The 15,672-nt window shown below is 50.0% G+C and overlaps 1 protein-coding gene across 2 annotated transcripts in view; it reads right to left on the bottom strand.

The window, feature by feature from the left end:
- LOC119390908 (unconventional myosin-XVIIIa) overlaps positions 1 to 15,672 on the bottom strand; it is a 257,327-nt gene that overhangs the window by 33,255 nt on the left and 208,400 nt on the right. For both annotated transcript variants that reach the window (XM_037658613.2, XM_037658614.2), the window contains exon 22: positions 3,037 to 3,160. In XM_037658613.2, the coding sequence (XP_037514541.1) occupies positions 3,037 to 3,160 (124 nt within the window). The remainder of the gene's footprint in view (positions 1 to 3,036; positions 3,161 to 15,672) is intronic.

The following is a 15,672-nucleotide window of genomic DNA, read 5'->3' as shown; positions in this document are numbered from 1 at the left end:
GAAATATTTCTGTGCTTTTGACCATCGCCGGTTGCCGTTGAGAGTGGCAGCCGTTCGAGTGTTGCCTCGTCAGCTGGAAACTGCATCGTCGGCACGTTCTCACGACCGACCGAGGCAAGGGTGCAGCATTTCTCAGATAACAATGCCGGCGCCGGCTAGTTTAGGATACCCGTGTTCGCTGTACGGTGAGAGTCCCGTTCGCTGTCTGTTCAGTATGTCATAGAGCCGTACCTCGGCGTATCCTCCCCGTAGTCTCAGGTTCCCGAGAAACCGCGACACAGCAACCAAGCAGACTCGCATTTTCACGGTAGCTGCAGACAGCCGGGGGATGGGTCCGCGCCGGCCCGATGCCCCACGATCCTTTCTTCTAGTCTTTAGTTCTTTGTTTTCAGCCCGCACTCGCTGTGCGCCCGCATTCAAAGAGCAAACAGCATCGAAGTGCCCACCCACCGGCTTAAATGCTGTCAATCCAGTACCCCTACTGGGAGAAGGGTGCACGCAGCTTTGCCGTGTTGAATACGATTCAAGCGCGAGCAGTGCGACGAGGCGGTGTATCGGAGTGTGGATCGAAACCCATCTCAGCTGTCATTCGTTCCAAACACGCACGCAGGTTTGCGTCCATGGTTGGTAGAGCGATGAAAACACTACGGCAGTTCGAGGTGCACACCCAACATTACCAAACTGACTCGCAGTTTTCAAGCACGCGCGATACACGGTGCGACGGGCTCCGCTCGACGAGCACCACGCAAGCCGACCGGAAGTGGCGCCACAGACCACGTGGTTGCGCCCTGACGACAGCGAGAAAAAAATGAAGAAAAAAATTCCGCCGGCGCTGACGTAACTCTTGGGCACCTCCTCGTACCTCCGCGCTCCCTCCGTCCACGCCCCGCGCAGCTTTCCGCGCGCTGGCGACGTTGAGCAGAGGGAGAAAGCTGCGCGGAACGTAATTTCTATAATTTGGTAACCCCACTTAGACTTGACGGATTCGAAAAATTTTTGCGGCATATGACTCGTGAAGAGTCATTCGTAAATAATGAGACTATTCCAATATAACTCAGAAAGGTGTTGCAGGGCCCCTTTAATATAGAGGAAGAAAAGACCGTAAGTTCACAGCCACCACCAGCGAAAGAATGACCTTATTTTCCCCACTATTTTTGTCCTTTCTGTCTATTTTTCTGTTAACTTATTTCTATGACGGAGGTGTTTACCTTTCAAATGTTGTCCCTGAAACCCAAGACTTCGTGTAGGCTCGTGCCCAATAATACCCCAGGGTGGATATCGTTTGTCACACTATCGTGCGCGACACTATCGCTTGCGGTTTCGAACGTGAACATGTTCAATGTGATCGCTGCTACAACAATGTGCAGAGTGAGTGAAAATGAGTTACGGAAATGAATTACCTCGCGGGGGTGTAATAAGACGCCCAAGGATGCAGAGATATTCCTAGGCAACAAAATTAACACGGAGCTGTGGGAGGCACAGCTCTCAAGCTCAGATTGTTTGGTTATGTCCGACGAGTGGAGCCGTAGAGTTGGGGCCATAACGTTCTTCTTCTTCTACCGCTTTCACTATACTCCAATATTTACGTAGGAAATATATTGAAACGGGGGAGAGAGAGAAAGATTTACTATGGTGGAAAAACTGAGAGGTCGGCCTGACGCAATGTCCTGACTCAGCGTTGGAGAGGGTGGAAAAGAGAGGAGAGAGAAAGAAGGTGTTGAGGATGAAGGTGATGGCGAAACAAAAGCCTGAACATACCCAAAGACTGCTTACAGTCTTTTGTTCCAGTTAAGTCTCGTGCAAAAATTTGCTTACAGCTTTGATAATATTATGCTGATAAATGAGGATGAGGTGAAGGCCCAACAGAACTTTTTTCGATAATTGTTGCTTGACCAATTTGAACAAGAGGGTTGCCCGCGATTTTCTGTGCATGGCATATCGCGGGCTGCAGACGCACCTCGAGATCGATCGGTATTGAAAGCTTACATAAACGTGACGTTCTTTAGGCATCGGCGACCTACATAAACGTGACGTTCGTTCGGCGCCGGCGATCGCCGACACTTTGCGCTGGACGAGCGCCAGTTCGCCGATCTCGTAAATCTGTCCCGAGTTGAAGCCGCAGAGCTTTGACGCGGGCGTCGGCCACAGCACGCGACCCAGCAAGGACGCAAAGCTGAAGCGGCGACCTTCCCAACAGAACACGGCGAGCACTTCCTCCGCACGGGCGCATTTATCAACGACACGGGAAAAATGTACACGAACCACAACAAAATAGCGGTGCCCACGGTATGCACAAAGTGACAAATCTTCTGTGGTTTACAGCCGGAAAGCGTTAAAGCGCGCGAGAAAAGGTGCCGACGAAGCATAGCACGAACGGGCACGACCGTGGCGGCATGTGTAAACCATCAGAGAAGACAAGGGCCCCACGTCGTCGTTGACGAAAGAGCGGCCGTCAATCGGCAGCCGGGCGACGAGGCGGCTTTTGCCAGCTGGCTTCGTAGACTACCGCTGCCGACGACGGCGTTAACGTGCATAGGTTACGAAAGTGGTTCCCGACTTGGAACACCCCAGCCCCGAGTTGCCACGCATTCCCCAGCGTAACGGCAACCTGGGGCACGCGAACGCACACGCAACCCAACCTTCGGGTATCACACGCCGTGTCGGTGCTAACAGACGTGAACCCCGCTCCTCGACAAATTAACGCGAGCGAGCTCGTCGAAAGCCGACAAGCGGCTCCAACAGGCGTCAAAACGCGGCTGTGTGTGCACACTGTATATGGCGCCGCTTTTGTTGCTGAAGTATACGCGGCCACTTCGCGCACGGCGTTACGCTGTAGAGGCGAACAGAACGAAACAGATGCGCCATCATACGACAGCAGGCTACAGTTCGGGTTATGCGGAGACGGTGGCTTTCCAGCATACCGTCTCGACGCGGAACGCGGAAGGGTTCAGCCGCTGCCGTATATACATATCCGTGTTTTTCACCGCTCACATCTCACGCCTCGGAGACAGCGCCAATGCGACATGGAGCACTCACCGGCGGCCGCGGCGTCGTCCTCGTCCGAGACCTCGCCGTTGAGGTCGGCGGAGCGCAGCATGCGGCTCTCCATGGCCTCCATCTCCATGCGGTCCTTCTGCTGCTGCAGCTGCGAACAGCGCGCCTGCACGGCAGAAGAAATTCAATATCGACATCAGTGAAGCACACAACAGCCTAGTACTGCACAGCCGTGAAAGAGACAAATGTATGACTAACGCCAACCAATACTACGCAATCAGCTGGTACAGTCAGGATAGATAAACGAAAAAAAAAGAAAGGAAAAAGAAGGATGCGCCCCGAAACGTCACCAAACCGAATGCTTGAATTATCTTGTAACAAGCGAGCTGCACTACGATTAAATACCGGTGAGTTTGTTAACGTCAAGACACCAATGTCACGGGCGCACATATGTGGTAGACTGGAGGCAGTTACAAACCTCTCCGACCTCGTTCCTCTCAGGAGGGTATTATCCGGACATCTATTCAGACGATGACTGCGAACTATGCGGCTGGGCTCAGGAATCTCTTAGACACATTCTCTGGGAATGTGAGGTCGCATGGCTAGAGAAAATGCGGTCTCCCCAGATGAAGCTGCGGCGCGGTGGACAGCCGCGTTGCGAAGCTCAAATGTCCAAGATCAACTGTGGGCCATCCAGGAAGCCCGTGAGGCGGCGAGAAGACTCCGGTCCTCCTCGGTGGCGGCCTAGGCCCAGGCCACAAATTTGTGGACTTCTCAATAAAGTTCTTACCACCCCCACAAACAAAATAAACCAGGAATACAAAAATAAGGCTCAGGCTAAACAGGTTGTTTTCATAACATATGTATCATAAAAGCTTATGAATTACAGAAAAAAAATATTTGCGTACTTTTTGTGGAATTTCTTCATTCACAGCAGCAGCAAACCCATAAAGTGGGTCAAAGTCGAATCAGAACAGTAATACTAACAATAGACTAATCAAATATGGTGCGGTAATGGAAGCCCTTCCTTCATACGGGGAACCCATACCCGTTTCAAGGTTTGCAAAAAGTCTCATACTGCTACTTTCTCGTGAGTGAGAAAGTCGGGCTAATATCGTGTGCCAGAACCAAAATGGAGCGTAACTGTCGCGCACTTCAATAACGCTTAGTATGACGTCATTGTTTCCCTCGCATTACTTGACGTGGACAAGCGACCATGCTTATCAAGCGGCGATCGAGCTCGTTTCGTTGCTGCTGCGCACTTGCCGGAATAGTCGCTTGGTAACGACACTCACTCATTCTTCCTTGCCCGGCATGAAAGGTCCCGCCTTCGCAGTGGCCGAACTCCGGCCGCGAACAGAGCCGTGCGGTTTATCAGACGCGCCGGGTAAAGGACATCTGCCAACGACTCGCAGTCTTTTGTAATTCGAATGGCCAAAATTTGTATCACACCGCGTTTACATCGTCAAGTTTTCGAAACAATTAATTCGGATTTTCTTTTTTTTTGCTAAGCTGCTTTCCGTGGAGTTGGAATACGTTATCAGAATAAGCGCGACTGCTATAGCACGTCTACGCCTGATGCGCCAATGAGCGACGTTGCGAGCAATCAGGAAAGTTGGATCGTTTGAATAACAATTCTTTCACGGCGCCCGAATGTGCCATCGCGGAGCACATTCGGGCCACACTTTCGTAACTACGTCGTATATCAACGAAACGTACAAGCACAATTTAAAACGACATCACCGAGACGTAAGAAAACTAAACTGCAGCCGATCAAGCCTTGAATGGGAACTTCGAAGCCGAATGATTGCGAATGAAATCGAGCAGACAACGCCACGTCTGTCGTCTTCACTTCGCCGAGTCTTAAACGCCGTTTAATTCCGTTCTGTAATGCATCAGCTGCAGCCCAGTCTAACACACTTCCAATGACACGAGCTTGTATCGCTGTGCAAACGGTGGTCCCGTGATTTATTTATTGAGAAAAACCGCACTTCACGGTCGACTGTGCAAGGGATAGCAATTTAGTGAAACGAAAATGATAAAGAATTAGGAGCCCTTCCACTAGCAAGAAAGCGAAGCTTGGCGTGCGTGCCTGTCCTATGCTCCCCTCCTAAGTGTTTTCTTCCTGCATGTCGGGAATGGGACCTTCACCCACAGCGCAGCAGCGCAACACTTCTGCTGGTACAGGCAACACCGACGGTCGTGCGTCAAACAATGAAATGCAACAATAAAAAAAAGGCAACAATGGAATGTGGAAACCTGCAATGACAAGTGGCCTCGATAAAACATCAGATTTCCATATCAGAAACGGCTGTGTCGCCGAGAAGCCCACCACAGAGAGAGCATCATCGGTTACTGGAGAACGGCGCACACAAATTGCGCATGTGACCGGCGCACCTTCGAGGGCCTCATACGTGTACGGCTGCACACTTGCCGGCGCCGGGTTTCTCGCGAACTATGCCGCCGCCACCGGAATATGTCAGCTCATAAAAGCTTCAATTCAGAGTCTTCATTAAGCCTATAGGCCTTTTCGTCGCTCAATAAGCCACACGATGAACTCGAACTGATTGCAAGTTCCTTGCTTTAGCTTGTCCCGTTTAAATAAACGCACGGTATCCACTATGAACTCGAGATATATATAACACGTACAGCCGCCACTTGGGCCACACTTCGACCTTAGTCGAGGCCCCCTATGGACGTACACGCAATCTGGTTTCAAGCGCAAGAACAGTAAGCAGCAATGCGTCTACACACAAGACGCATTGCTGCTTTGGCGTAGTGGAGGTCAGGAACCTGCAAATAAAGTTTGGCTTCACTCGCCGCCAGGAGCGACCTCTGATCGTGGGTTTGCAAGCAGAGGGCCAGATGTACGTGGAGCTGCAGGGAGACACTACAACTCCGAGCCTACTGGAGACGATTGCCCATATCGCCGGAGCTACTGTTCATGGCCTCGTCGCTCAAGGTAGTGTGTCAGTGAACATGACTCTTGATGATTTGGCGTCTCATTTGGTAACAGCTCCACCGACATGTGAATTTCGAACACCAACAAACTTCACTGACTGAAACAAGAAAGGTCCCGAGCTTCACTCATGTGAGAAGAAAACATCCATGCTGAATCTCCTTTGGCAGTTGTCTAAGTTATTCGTACGCGTAGAGCTTTATTGTAGGTAGTATCCTTCCCTATAGAAGGTTGTTTTTGGTTGCATTGGCATGGCGTCTTTCATCTTCTCTAGCACTCGTCAGCGTATGGAACGCTGTTCTATGGCAAGCGCACTGCTGTGCAATTTTGTGAGCCTCAATAAGCTCTTCAAGGGCATCTCGCACGGAGGTGGGTAGGCAAATATTACACAATCAGGGGCTGAACCCCCTCATGGAATCGGCAGGAAGAATTCCATTGCAGCAGGCTATTAGGCGTAACTCTACGCCCGTCTAGAGTTACTGTACATGCTACCTTTATGTAGCAGAGTTGCGCATCTGTCTTCCAACGCCGCTAGCAACCATGCATTGCGGAGAAGCTGCCGCTTGGGTCAATTTTTTTATTTCTTGACGCCGCCGCTGCAGCGAACTGAATTAACACTAGCCATCGACAGCCAATGTTTATAGGCCTGACTGGCTGCCCAGGCGGCGCTGCGAAAACGGTGCTAAAAAGCGCCCCCTACGACAAGTTCTTTGGTTTCGAGTAGTCAGACAGGCGGCCGCATGCAGCACTAAGCTCAGATGCGCAATGGAGCCGCCGCTATCGGTTGTGCTGCGCTTTGGATCTCGGCCAGTTTCTGGCGTGGCTGAGTTCTTCAGGCCAAGCAATCTGCGTAAACGCAACAAGCTCGTCAACGTCAAGTATGTTTACGACGTGCAGGAGATTGAAGGAACCATTTCGGCGCGCTGCAACGCCAGACAGGTTAATCGGCCACACGGTAGGCATGTCGCCTGCAAAAACGAAGTGCGACTTCACCGCATAGCTGTGGTTGCTAGCCGGACCTATGCGCTACTCTGCTACCTAAAGGTGGCATATACAGTGACTCTACGCCCGTCGTGCTCCTAGCGCCATCTCGCTGGTAATGAAGAAACGCTTATAAGCGCCGGCCGTCTCCGAGTCCGTCCAACGGTAAAGGGTGTGTATATAACGCTCGCCGTTAGCTACGTGGAGGAGCTGCGTTTCGTGGCGTAGCGGTTAGCGCCACTCGCTGCGGAGCAAGAGGTCCCTGGTTCGATTCCGCGCTTCGGAAGCATTTTTCTGAATTATTTTTCTTTGGGGCTTTTTTATATATATACATACTTATACATATACGGTGCATGACGGCGACGGCAACATTCAGCCGAGACTGTCCATATAATTGCTATCGCAATAAAAAGAAAAGGGTGATGGCCTAGTGGTTAAGACACTCGCCTTCGGAGCATGGAGGCCGCGTTAAAACCGGAGCGAGAATGTTGCTCCTATAATTTGTAGCGGCGATCATCTTACGTGACAGAGGGACCTGCCGACGGGCGGTCAGTTGTATCGTTGTGTGGGCATAAAGACGCATTTAAAGGGACACTAAAGGCAAATAACAATTTATGTCAGAATGAAAGCTCAATGTATGACAACTTTTAAAACGGCAATATTATCGACAGCAGTGCCCTACTTACCGAGAAATTAAGCTAAATGTATCACATGATGAGCGCCACGAGTGGGACATTTTCGAAGTGATCCCGATGACGTATGAGAGTCTGCCTACAATAAATCACTAGTAATCAAACTAGCAGCAATAAAAAAGAACCTCCCGTGCATCAAAAGACGTAATAAAATGCTGTTTGTTCGCTTCCGTTTGATCCATGGAAAAAAAAAAAAAACCGCTGTGGCGTTGCCATGAGGAACGGCGCGCGTGGTTCAAAGGTTCCGTTTTCGCCGAACTGCGCTTCGCCCGGCGCTTTGCTTTGCTCACGCGGTCGCGTCTCAGTGGTAGTTTCGGGATCGCGTACTTGCGCGTGTGTTTTGCGCAATCATGAATGACGCTCTGACAGAAAGTTAGACAAAATGTCGCATGCAACGACGCCGGCACTACGAGCCCTCAGCAGCATACCGCGTTCTTCGGGGCTCAAGTCGCTGAATTGGAGGCCAGCGTCGCGAGCCAATGTCTCTTTCGTCAAGTTCTCCGTCCACATGCATCGCGGCGATTGCGGCAAGCTTCGATGGCTTCGATGGCCGTTGTTGCTGCTGTGGGTCCCGCTACTTTCGCTCTGCTGCTACTAGTGTCGGCGGCCGCGCAGTAAAGGCGGGCAACGTTGGGCACGGCAGCAGTGACGTATGAAAGTCGGATTTCAGGCGGGTGATTTGAAGTGCGCTAACGGGATGCGGACCACTAAAACTTGATTTTATTTCAAAATAAGCACTTCCTTGGCATAAAAGTAGCACTACGAGGTTTCTGGACCGCTATTTCTACAATCAACGTCGACTTAATATCTGCCTTTAGTGTCCCTTTAAAGCTCATCGCTGCATGCCGTGCAGGTAGATCACAAGACGAAGACGCATGTAACTCGCTTCTCGGGCTTAAGAGAGTAGTGGGCCTGTATCAGTTTACACAAAAGCTACTCTTTACGTCCGCGTTACACACGCATGGAGTTTCGACCCAGACAATTTTCGTACCAGTAGTTTGGTGACCTCCTGCGCTGCTGTTGCTGCACGACCGTGCAGGTGAATTTTCGCACAAGCGATAAAGCAGGACAGGGTCGAGTACGCGTCGCCCCCAACTCAGTCACACAGTCGCGGTGCCGTTTCAAGCGATCATCGCGTGAGGTAAAAGTACTCGTGTTCAAATCGAGGTCAAGGTATGTTTTATTTATTCCGCGCTCACTTTCGATTGTCCCTCTCGAAGTTTACAAAAAGAAAGGGTGGTGTCATCACGGGAAAACAAAATAAAACTATCAGGCCACGAGTTCAGTCGAACAAAGGTGTCTAGCTGTGCAGCCACGAGCACTCGGCAGCAAAGCGGACGGCCAGGAATGAGGCGAGGAAGGTTTGGCGACAAAGAAGCGACTACGTCGACTGCCAAGATGACAATGACTGACACGCTGGCAAAACAATGCTGCCGGTTAAGTAAGCGAGCGAAAGCCAACGTGTAGAGTCGATGTTGGCGGGAGCACAAGAGCTGAAAACACCTGCACGGAGCCAAGATAACCGGGCGTTAGTGTTCCAGCTGCATACCGCGCTGGTATAGCAACAGGACAGAGAAAATAGTGAAGGGGAGCCGAAGGAACAGCGAGAGTCGAACAAGGCCACAATCAGTCTCGCGAGTTTGCAATGGTTTCGTACGGGATCGTACTGGCGCGTACGGGCGTCGCGTCGTGTCTTACACAAGGTTTACGGGGGGCGCTTTTTCCGTGGGATGGGAGAAAGAAGTGTGCCATCGTCTACGGAGAGTTCGCAGCGAAAACCCTGAGTGCGGCTGACAAGCTGGAAAAATAAACGCAGCGGCTATGTGCTGTAAAAGGCAACATGCAAGCAGGTGCCGATAGTTGTACGACGCCGTGCTTGCCCTTTGCGCCAGAAAAGCCGCGGTTTCCAGACAGCCAGTCGGCACTATGCCTGGGCGGCTGTGCGATAACCGCTGCCTTGTTTAACCTCGCTTGCCTACTGTGTACCCTTAGTCTTTTGATAGCACCTAATCCAATGCACTTACTCATGTCGTGAAATTGGGCTCTCTTATATTTTCGCGCACTGTTTCGGTTATTTATTTCTGATTCGCAGGCTAGAAAAAACAAAAGCACAAAAAAGAAGCATCGGGAAAACATTAGAAGCACCCTGTTTTTTCTGAAATCCCTTCCTAGTCCTCAGGAACTCGTGCAGTCACGCTTAGTATGCGCTCGTATTACGAGCAGTCTGAAATCTTTCGAAGATCTCAGCTCTCGTCCAGTAATAAACCACAGAGTGAGGAGGACGCGTTTTCAGCGCAAGCCTTTTCTCGGCCTGTGCCACTGCACGGTTATGTTCCCAGAGAAATATCGCGAATTATCGCGACAGTTTGGCTGTATGAAACGTTCAAAGGCCACGTGGAGAACCGGCCATTCTGTCATCGGGGCTAGATGGACCGAGACGCGAGGTGGAGACCAAGGTTGCCAGGTTTGGCTACTTTTCTAGGCCGGTGGCGGCAGAAAAATCATCTTGGCTACTTGGCTCCTTTTTGGCTGCTTTCTTGTCTTGTCTCCTCGATTTTAGCGAAATTATCAATATCTGGTTAAGTGGCAGCCGCTGGTACTCCAGTATATGGCGTCAAAACGTGGTAGTCAAAGCGTGCGTCCAACTCCGAAAATTAAATTTGGCACTTTGCGTAAGCAGATAATGAACTTTAATGAAAAGGATGGCACAATGGCCAAAGCAGGTCCAACGGTCAATGGTGGCGATTATAACATAAATATAAAAAACTGTACGTTTTTAACCTGCCAGTCAAGCAGGCCTCGCGCGCGCGTACTCACACACACACACACACACACACACACACACACACACACACACACACACACACACACACACACACACACACACACACACACACACGCACATACACGCACGCACACACACACACACGCACGCACGCACGCACGCACGCACATACACGCACACACACACACACACACACACACACACACACACACACACACACACACACACACACACACACACACACACACACACACTTTTAGATAATAGGAAGTGAACAGGAATCTGATGTATGATATCGAAAGCGCTCCGCATCCAGGGCGCTGTGCACTCATAGACATTAGAAATAGGATATGCGACATTTCAAGTTGAGCACTGAAAAACCAGGACACAAGGCAAAGCGGCAACAAAAGCGCTCACTAAGAACTGTTGTTAATGAGCGCTTGTGTTGCCGCCTTTCCCTCTTGTGTCCTTGTTTTTAGTGTTCTCTTTAGAAAGTCGTACCAACTCGTCCACCAATGAATCCTTCTAGGATATCTGACGAACTGCTTGCATCATTTCTAAGGTTTAAGTACAGACTGCGACTCTGGATTCGTCATCACGGAAGTTATTATTGCGAAAGTGGCTACAATTTATTTTTCAATGCATGCAACTGTGATTTTGAACGCACTCATCATGCAGTATATAGACTGATTTTTATTGTTGCAACTTCTAGTAAATTCAAGAAAATTCATGCAAGATGCGTGAAGAGTCATTATTCAACAGCGCAAAATGCATGAAATGATTGCTAAAGTCAATAATTTATGCTGTGAAATCTCAGGAATTAGTATTTTAAGTGTATCGTGCAGCACATGTTTACATTTTCGCCGAAAGGCTATTGAATTTAGCCATTTAAATAAAAAAGTGGAAGTGATTTTCACACATGCGTGGCTACCTTCGGTTACTTTACTGCCCTTGGCTCATGTTGGCTACTTTTTGGCTAGTTTTTCCAATTTTCTGGCTATTTTAACACGACAGTGTTTTATGCCGGGGTCCCCCAGGACTTTCATGACGTATTTCCGTCACGGAAATACGTCAGCAAAATAAAAACCACAGATGGCAAAGAAGAAAAATAGAGGGAAAAGTTCCGTTGACAGGATGTCGAACCCATGACCTTTCGGTCCGCGACGATAGCTGACGGGTGTTTATCCGACTGAGATACCGCCACACACACGACGGAGGTTACATGAACGCGCCTTTTATCTTCCATACTTTCCTCTCACGGCGCTCTTGGATGGATGGATGGATGGATGGATGGATGCTACGAGCGTCCGCTTTATAACGGGGCGGTGATATGTGTGCCACCAGGTCCGAAAAAAAAAAAAAAAGAACGCGCCGTTGCTACGACCGGCCCATTCAGAGTGTTTCCGATAGAAGTGTAATTTCGTCAACGCTTTAACATACCGCGAGGTGCTGGCTTTAGCCCAAGCCTCGCTCACAGCATCTATCCATATCGAAGAATAGCTCTCCGACGCTCGCCTGGCTGTCGCACCGCGTTCCCCGTTCGGCCTGTGAGAATTAACGGCCAGGCTAGAGGGAAGATACGACGCGCGTAGCGTTCCTCTTCGCGTTTCACGACGCTTTGAACGAGTGCATATCGAGTATCAGTGCTTATTATGTGCTTGTTAATGCCATGTTTGCGCGAGATTCACCATATGCGGTGTCCACGTATATGTTAAGAACTTCAGCTACCGCAAGGGTTAAATTATGATCATGCGCATTAGCCGTCGGCACGGAGATGTGCCACTAGGCGTCTATGTGAGTGCGTCCACATCAAGCGGCGCTATATCTGCCAAACAACAGTAGACATTGTACCAGCTCTCATATACAAATGCACTATAAACGAAGCTACTTCTGTGACGACAGGATTCACTTTCGCGTTATGCCGATTCCTATGACAGATAGATCACCCATCTTATTTTCGTCTTTTCGACCTGGCAACCCTGGTGGGGACTGCTGTACAGATGTGCACGAGCAAATGACGCGTCCGGAAGGACTAATCCACTCCGTAAACACGAGAAGACTACGCGCTAGCGACTGGTGCGACCAGGCCTCGAAGACACTCGGTAAGCTCTACCCTATGTATGCTGACAGGCACGTCTTTCTTTTAGGTGGCGTAACACCTATATTCGCGGACAATTTCTATCAGGCGTACTGATATCGCGACTAGAGTGTACTAGAATATTCTAGTACACTCTATCGCGACCGCGTGTAGCCAAGGGCCATGCTGTCTGTACGGCCCAGGTATATCGGGTTCCGGAGGGCTCCGTTTCCACTCGCTGCGGTTCTAGGACAATCCCGCGCTATCGCGTCCAGATCATGACGGCGCGACGACAGACACACACGAGCCGCCCTTTCAACTCGCTCGGAGTACGGGCGAAAGGGGTCCGAAGACGGAACGGTCGGAGCGACGGGGAATTCGGCCCGTGGGCCAGCTGGCCGCGCTCCCGGCGTCTCGGCGCCCGAGCGGCGGCATTACAGCGGTGCGACAAGCGCTCCCCGAAAGCGCTTTGCCCCCCAGGGCGGGACACGAGGGGCTAAGAGGACTACACAGACGCCCGTGGTGAGATCATCCTTGGCCCGGCTGCATACCCCGCTGGTCACGGTTCCCCGTTAAGAAGCGCCGAGGTGACCAGATCTGGCGCCAGCGGGCGTTAACGAAGCTAGTTGTTGATACAATGGCACAGGAGACGAAAGAGTGAACTACAAGGCAAGGACGAGGAAGAAAGGGCCGTCCCGAACAGGCTGTCGTGCCTTTGGACTTGGCATCATAGCCTTAGGCTTACAGTGAGAAAGGTGAACGTGGACGACGATACAGGCAGCTAGAGACGTGCGCATGTCACTGCGCTTTATCGTCGTCTAAGTTCCCCTTCCGCGATGTGAGCCCATAGGATGATGGATGAAAGGATTGTATCAATCAGGCACCCTGATTAACATTACCACCGCCTCGCAACGCACACTGCATCGTCATCATCATCAGCCTGACTGCGCCCACTGCAGGGCAAATGCCTCTTCCATGTTCCGCCAATCGAAGCGGTCCTGTGCTTTCTGCTGCCACGTTGTACCCACAAACTTCTTAATCTCATCTGCCCACCTAACTTTCTGCCTCCCCCTCGCGCGCTTGCCTCGTCTTGGAATCCAGTCTGTTACTCTTAATTCCTGCCTAAGCGCTACATGCCCTGCCCATGTCCATTTCTTCTTCTTGATTTCGACTAAGAAGTCCTTGATACCCGTTTGTTCCCTGACCCACTCTGCTCTCTTGTCCCTTAAGGTTGACTTATCATTTTCCTTTCCATGGCTCGCTGCGTCGTCCTCAATTTACGTTACGCGCACGGCGTGCCAAATGCTAATCCGGAAAGTTGAACGAAGGCACCACGGGACGTATGGTGCCTCACATGGTCTATATACATTCAAGGAGTCGTGCCACACAAAGCTTCTCATCAACGACACCTTCTTGATCACACGCACGCATAAACGGTGATTGGGAAGAAGCATCACAACGAATCCGCTCTCTCTCTCTCTCCCTCTTTCTCGTAGAGAGGCAGGAATGATCACGAAGGCGATTGGTCTGGCACGTATAAGGAAGAACAGGACACGAACACACTGAACCAACTTACAATAACGATTCATTTCTGGGAAATTGGAGATGCACGCCATGAAGCCAAATGTCTACCCCGATAGGCAAAATATACGTCGCCCATGCCCAGACCTGAGTAACAGCAAGACCAACAGGCTTTCGCATTGTACACGTACCTGATGCACATTGGAGATCGTCTCAGGAACCTGACAGTGAAATCAAAACGGCCTGATACATTGCATTTATTTTCAGGTTTCTTGCTGTCACATGCTTTGCTTTCGCGTGTGAAGCATGGAAAGTGATAATGTAGAAGAAATAACGTTTCTCGCAGAATATATTAAAAATGCATTTGCGCGAACGCATTCACCCGGCACAAAATTCAGACAAAATTGCAAAAGGTTGACTTCGCGCCTGACGCACTTGGTGTGGTAAAACGTTCATGCCAATTTTATTTTAATTGCTCTCCCTTACTAAATACGAGCCAGAGAGAGCCAGCCACAGCGGGGGGTAGGTCACGATTCCCCCTGACGTCGGCATAATGCTTTGCCAAGACTGCGAGACAGTGGCCACTTTCTAGTTGACACAGAGTTTTGAGAGTTCACCTAAGAATAGAAGCAGATCTACGATTAGCCTGCATCTACCTGCGCGAATTCAAAACTGGGTCTAACCTTGACTCCGAGCGCATGACCGAGCAGGGCAGAGCTTGGAGGCACGCTAAAACAACCCACTCTCGCTAAATTAATTAAGGTGCGAGAGAGCAGCCCAGGAACCAGAAAAGAAAGCCTGGCCGCATTTTTGCGCAGAACGAGAGCATTGCAGAGGGTGATTCACGGAGGCCTTGCCGCACATCTCCGCGGTAGCAGAGATGTGCGGCGATGGATGTCGACTTAGCGCGCTAAGGTGAGCGCCTCTACGTACGACGATTCAAGCCAGCGGGAGAAATAAAGCAGGTTACGCCACAACTTAGCCGTATACTTTACAGTGATTTACTCACAAACTGCTCAGTCCAGTCAATACTCCCCCATACGATTCTTAATTCAGACAACATAGTACGGTTTATTCGTGCAGTTTGTCGCAGTGTCATTGTTTTATCTGCCTTCCGGCCTTTCTGTAAAGCAATAAAGCGATACCTGCCTACTACGAACATTCAGCAATCATTATTCTATCTCTCCGCTCGTATGACTAGATCTGAATTTTATTGTCCAACATTAAATCAGCCGGTATGAAGGATGCATGATGTAGCAAATAAACACACATATACACAAAAAATAACACCGCAGAAAAATGAAAGGTTTAAGAACTTTAAGACGCTTTGGCCTTTATACGGAAGCCTTCTTCACCAGGCTTTTGTATGATCAATGCTTCCGCGTGGAAGCCCAAAGTCTGTGAACCTTTCACTTACGGTCGGCGATTCTCTTTTGTTCATGCCGTTCGTCATGCATGACAGAGCTCTCGTAATTAAGGTTAGACAACGAAATAACTCTTTGCCTATTTGGGAGATTCAATGTGCAACTGCGATTATTTTTTTTCGAAAACACATTGAAGCAAAACGGACGAAGTAACGAAATGATAAATGCGCCGATACATTTACACGTCACGAACATAAACTTGCGCGCTCAGTACCGGACAAAATAAACATCCCCAAGAA

Source organism: Rhipicephalus sanguineus, chromosome 4 (assembly GCF_013339695.2).
Source record: "Rhipicephalus sanguineus isolate Rsan-2018 chromosome 4, BIME_Rsan_1.4, whole genome shotgun sequence".
Lineage (NCBI taxonomy): Eukaryota > Metazoa > Arthropoda > Arachnida > Ixodida > Ixodidae > Rhipicephalus > Rhipicephalus sanguineus.
The sequence above is the reverse complement of the archived record's forward strand: the minus strand, read 5'-3'. Positions and strand labels throughout refer to the sequence as shown.